Source organism: Frankliniella occidentalis, unplaced genomic scaffold (assembly GCF_000697945.3).
Source record: "Frankliniella occidentalis isolate FOCC.00 unplaced genomic scaffold, Focc_3.1 Scaffold35, whole genome shotgun sequence".
Classification (NCBI taxonomy): domain Eukaryota; kingdom Metazoa; phylum Arthropoda; class Insecta; order Thysanoptera; family Thripidae; genus Frankliniella; species Frankliniella occidentalis.
In genome coordinates, this window is record NW_026267165.1 from 1,755,537 (window position 1) to 1,760,193 (window position 4,657).

Sequence of the window (4,657 nt, forward strand, 5' to 3'; positions counted from 1 at the left end):
CAATTTTAAAGAAAAGTTCTATCCAAACTTTTACAGACGTGGTCACCAAACGTTCTGGTGCAGCGTCTAAATAAGGTTTCGGTCTGACACCGAAACTGATTGGGTGCACTGGTAAAAGGAACAATCCAAACTCAGTTTTGTTGTCTGGCCGGAAATTTTCTCTTCGTCTGCGTAACAATAAAAGTGTTAAAAACACTCTTATTTTTGGCTTGTAACCTGACGAACATTTTCCCGTAAATATAGGAATATTTTTCACTGCTCACGCGCTTCACGCGTGGTTGTCTTTGTTGTCGTGAATTTATTCGAACAAACTTTGTCTCCCCTCCCTCTTCGCTGCTGCCGCTCCGCGAGGCTCGCCGCCGCCAAGTTTTCGTGCAAGCACACGCATGTCGTGTGCCGGTCGGTAAATTCGGTTTTGCGAAGCGCGAGAAGAAAATTGCTCTCCGCGAATGAAGATAAGGGGAAGGGTTGCACATGAGGGGGCGCGGGAGAACGAGAGTGGGAGAGAGTGGGAGAGGGGGAAAGGGGGGGGGGGGCACTTGACTCGGCCGGGTCGCGGCGACGGGCGAGTTAATGAGAAACATGGTGATGACGGTGTGCTGCCGCGTGCAGGGCGACCCGCGCGCGCGGCGCACCTCGCTCACGGCCTCCACGTCCTGGTGGACGGGACGCTTCGGCAGTCGACAATGGCGCGCCCGAGGGGGTTCTCCACTATAAATTCAAGCGTGCATCAATTTTTCTCGTTTGTCTAGATATTTTTCTGATTTTATTGTCGAATTTCCCTTGATTTTTTGACGGTGTGCACTGATTTTTGAGTGAAGTAACCCTAGACCGCGCACTGGAAACGCAATTATGTGAATGTCGCACACCTGTTCTTTGTGTAGGACACCGCGTGTGCGACAGCTACAAATGGCTTTTAGCTCTCGGACACTTATAACTGTTGAACACAAATGGTATCACAGTTTAGACTGCAACACAATTCGACACCTGAAACCTACAAGCACGGAGTTCGTGGAGTCTTCGTATAAACCCGTAGTTCCAGGGAGCTCCGTATAGACACGCAGTTCAGCGGGTCTCCGTATAACGTCGTAAGTGCTTGAAAGTCACTTCTGAGATATAGCGCTTCAAAGTTTTGGATTAACATTGCGCCTTATGGGCTGCTGGATTTTCAGACCAGAATAACTTTTGAACTAATTGACATATCGAAATGCGGTTTTCGCTGATCGATAGCCCTTGGTTTCCTCTATCCGACGCACTTCATAACTCGAAATTTTCAAAAAACATAGTTACGACGCTATACGGCGGCCTGCTGAACTCCGTGTTTGTACCGAGCCCCCGGGAACTGCGTGTTTATACGGAGCCGCCACGAACTCCGTGTGTATAGGTTTTAAGTGTCGAATTGCTATGACAGTTTAAACTGTCATACTGTACGACACTTGAGTTTCCACAGTGGTTCTGTGGGGCCGCCCATAGAACAAGAAGAGCAACAATACACGGAGAAGTCGCCGCCGTCATCCCTTTTACTCACCGACGCATCTGTTGTAGTTGAGCGTGCTGAATATCCTGTCACAGCGCCGCTTCATGTGGTTATTTGGGCAGATGCAGCCGAAGATGGGCGTCTTTCTCATCTGTTTCCAAGACTGGAAACAGCGCTCTCTGCAACAGGACCAATGGCTGTCATTAGAAAAAATAACTAAATTGTGTAAACGTAGATTTATGAAATCGGAAGGGTCAGGGTCTGAAATATATCTACTCTCGACTATGCGCATTCAGTCCAAAAAACCCACGTTTTGTCGCGAGAAATGCGTATTCACGAACAAGCCCCAGTGTGCCGTTGTCGTCCGCACACACGCGCACGTGCAGACACACACCTGCGCCGGTCCGGGGCCTGTCACTGCTCAACAGCAGCCTCGCCAGGCTATAAGCGTGACTGACTATCCCCCGGCCCAAACATATCGGCGCAGAGCTCTCACACACCGCATGCCCCCCCCCCCCACCCCCCTCGGTCCCCCCTGGGTACAGTCCGGACCCGAACGGGCTGTGCGCGGCGTGTCGCAGTAACACTGGAGCCCACTTATTCGGAATGGTGTGCCGGCCGGGCGGCGCCGGGGGGGCGGACACATTCCGGCCTCTCCCCCCCCCCCAATTCCCCGCTCACGCCTCACCACTACCACTGGATTCCCCTCGTTCGGGACAAATAGTGTCGCCTCGCTCTCGATAAGGAGAGACGTTTCAAGGGGAAGGAAAGAGAGAGTGAAGGGAGGCAGAGAGACAGACAGACATGGAGAGAGGGAGAGAGAGGGAGAGAGAGAGAGAGTCATCGCATAACTTCGACAACGAGTTCCCATGGCGAGTAGAGGAGAGAAAGAAAAGAGAGCAGGCGGCATAGTCATGAACGCGAAGTCCTTCTGAGTTTTGCATCCAACAATGTGCTTGTGCAAGAATTCCTTTTTAACAGTGGCTTCAATATGCTCGCTGATTTAACTACCGAGCCGAGTGCTCGGCTCAATGTTGGATTTTTGTCGTTGCGTCAGTGCTAATTACGGCTAATAGAACCTACCAACATAATTGAAAGGTCTATGTTCAATTGAAAAGTCTATGTTTAATTGAAAGGTCTATGTTTAATTGAAAGGTCTATGTTTAATTGAAAGGTCTATGTTTAATTGAAAGGTCTATGTACAACTTAATTCAGTTATCTGATTCGAAAATACGACAGAAATTCGTCTAAATCAGAAGGAAGTTACATTCAATTTGCGAGTCCTTATACTTTGATACTACTAGATCGTGCAAGTATACTAACCTGCTGTCCATGCGGCACTTCTTGTCCCGCACTTTGCAGTCCGCTTTGAACTGGTCGAACAGGGCGATGCACTTGGGCTCCGAGTTACACACGGCCAGGGCGTGGTTGCAGGTGGTGAGCGCTTCCACGGGGTAGAGGTCCAGCTCTGCGGCACAAGACGAAACACTTCAACACCACCGACTCCAAACAGATCCTGCCCGTCTCCCCAACTGTCTGTCTGTCCGCTGGCCTCTAGCTGCTCCCTCGGTTCCCACTCTTGTTTCAAGACTTCCTCGAGCCAACTCGGCTAGCAAAGACACCAATTTGGCAGCGTTCCCAATAGGAACCACCGCAGAGCCTGTTAGTAGCGCTGCACGGGAACGGCGGGTGCCCCTGCTCCCCTCTCCCGGACTAAAACTCCTCCAAAAGCAGCACCTCAGACAACGCGTAGAAATGGTTCAGATTTCTAATTTTTAGACCCTACTTCCGCACTGGTTTCAATCCGACTTTTAAAAACAAATTGTTCAAATAACAGACACAGCAATATCAGTTTGTTCTGAACAGATTCAACAGCAGGAGAGGGGGGCTAACTCTGAATGCAGTGGCGGACGCCGGGTCCCAGCCAGGGAGCGCCCGGCAGAGCACCAGCGCTGCAAGTCATTATTCATTAGCACCCCATTATGAAACCTTCGCAGGATATTGTTGGGGGTTAACCATATTGCGTCACCGACCAGAGCCGGCTGTTGACTCTGCAGCTGCTATGGGCTCTGCCGCATCGGGGCTCCCTCAGTCACTGAAGAATTCCAACAAAATAACGCCTTGCAAACAGCAAAAGGATTCAACGGTTTTGTAGACCACATACTACATAGGACGTAAAGTTCAAGTACAGGTCGAAACTTTTCTTCTAGTATATCTCTTGTAGTCAGGGATTGACAACATTCAAAGGCTTTTGTAGGGAATTAAAGGGCATGAAAGGGAATTAACCCACTGTTGTCTCTGCCGTTGGGCTATTGGATTCTCCATCTCCGTTTGCTCTACCATTAGAAAGCATAACACCGCACCGTAACGAGTAAACGAGTACTTTGTGCGTCCACATTTCGTTTAACAAAGTTCATATTCTTTTACCTTGACACGGAAAAATAAAAAGAAGTGCGACGAAAATGTTGGGGGAAACCGGGTCAGGCGGTGCCGGGCGGGGAATGAGTTATGCAATGGTAAGTAGGCCAACGTCGAGAGGGGAGAGGGAGAAAAAGAGAAAGTGACGGGATACGTTTGCGACCGCATCCAAACGAAAGAGAAAGAGAGGGAGAGTGAGAGAGGGTGTCTGACCGAACGGCAGTAAGGAGGTAATAAGGGAGGAGGTGAGAACTGTACGACACTTGAGTTTCCACAGTGGTTCTGTGGGGCCGCCCATAGAACAAGAAGAGCAACAATACACGGAGAAGTCGCCGCCGTCAGCCGTCGTCCCTTATACTCACCGACGCATCTGTTGTAGTTGAGCGTGCTGAATATCCTGTCACAGCGCCGCTTCATGTGGTTATTTGGGCAGATGCAGCCGAAGATGGGCGTCTTTCTCATCTGTTTCCAAGACTGGAAACAGCGCTCTCTGCAACAGGACCAATGGCTGTCATTAGAAAAAATAACTAAATTGTGTAAACGTAGATTTATGAAATCGGAAGGGTCAGGGTCTGAAATATATCTACTCTCGACTATGCGCATTCAGTCCAAAAAACCCACGTTTTGTCGCGAGAAATGCGTATTCACGAACAAGCCCCAGTGTGCCGTTGTCGTCCGCACACACGCGCACGTGCAGACACACACCTGCGCCGGTCCGGGGCCTGTCACTGCTCAACAGCAGCCTCGCCAGGCTATAAGCGT

At 50.1% G+C, this 4,657-nt stretch overlaps 1 protein-coding gene across 2 annotated transcripts in view; it reads right to left on the reverse strand.

Annotated features, from left to right (window-relative positions):
• The window catches only part of LOC113212487 (uncharacterized), a 215,068-nt gene that overhangs the window by 59,082 nt on the left and 151,329 nt on the right, over window positions 1-4,657 (reverse strand). For both annotated transcript variants that reach the window (XM_052266156.1, XM_052266155.1), the window contains exons 4-5: window positions 2,801-2,945; window positions 1,529-1,656 (exon numbers count right to left, since the gene is read on the reverse strand). In XM_052266156.1, coding sequence (XP_052122116.1) covers window positions 1,529-1,656; window positions 2,801-2,945 — 273 coding nt within the window. The remainder of the gene's footprint in view (window positions 1-1,528; window positions 1,657-2,800; window positions 2,946-4,657) is intronic.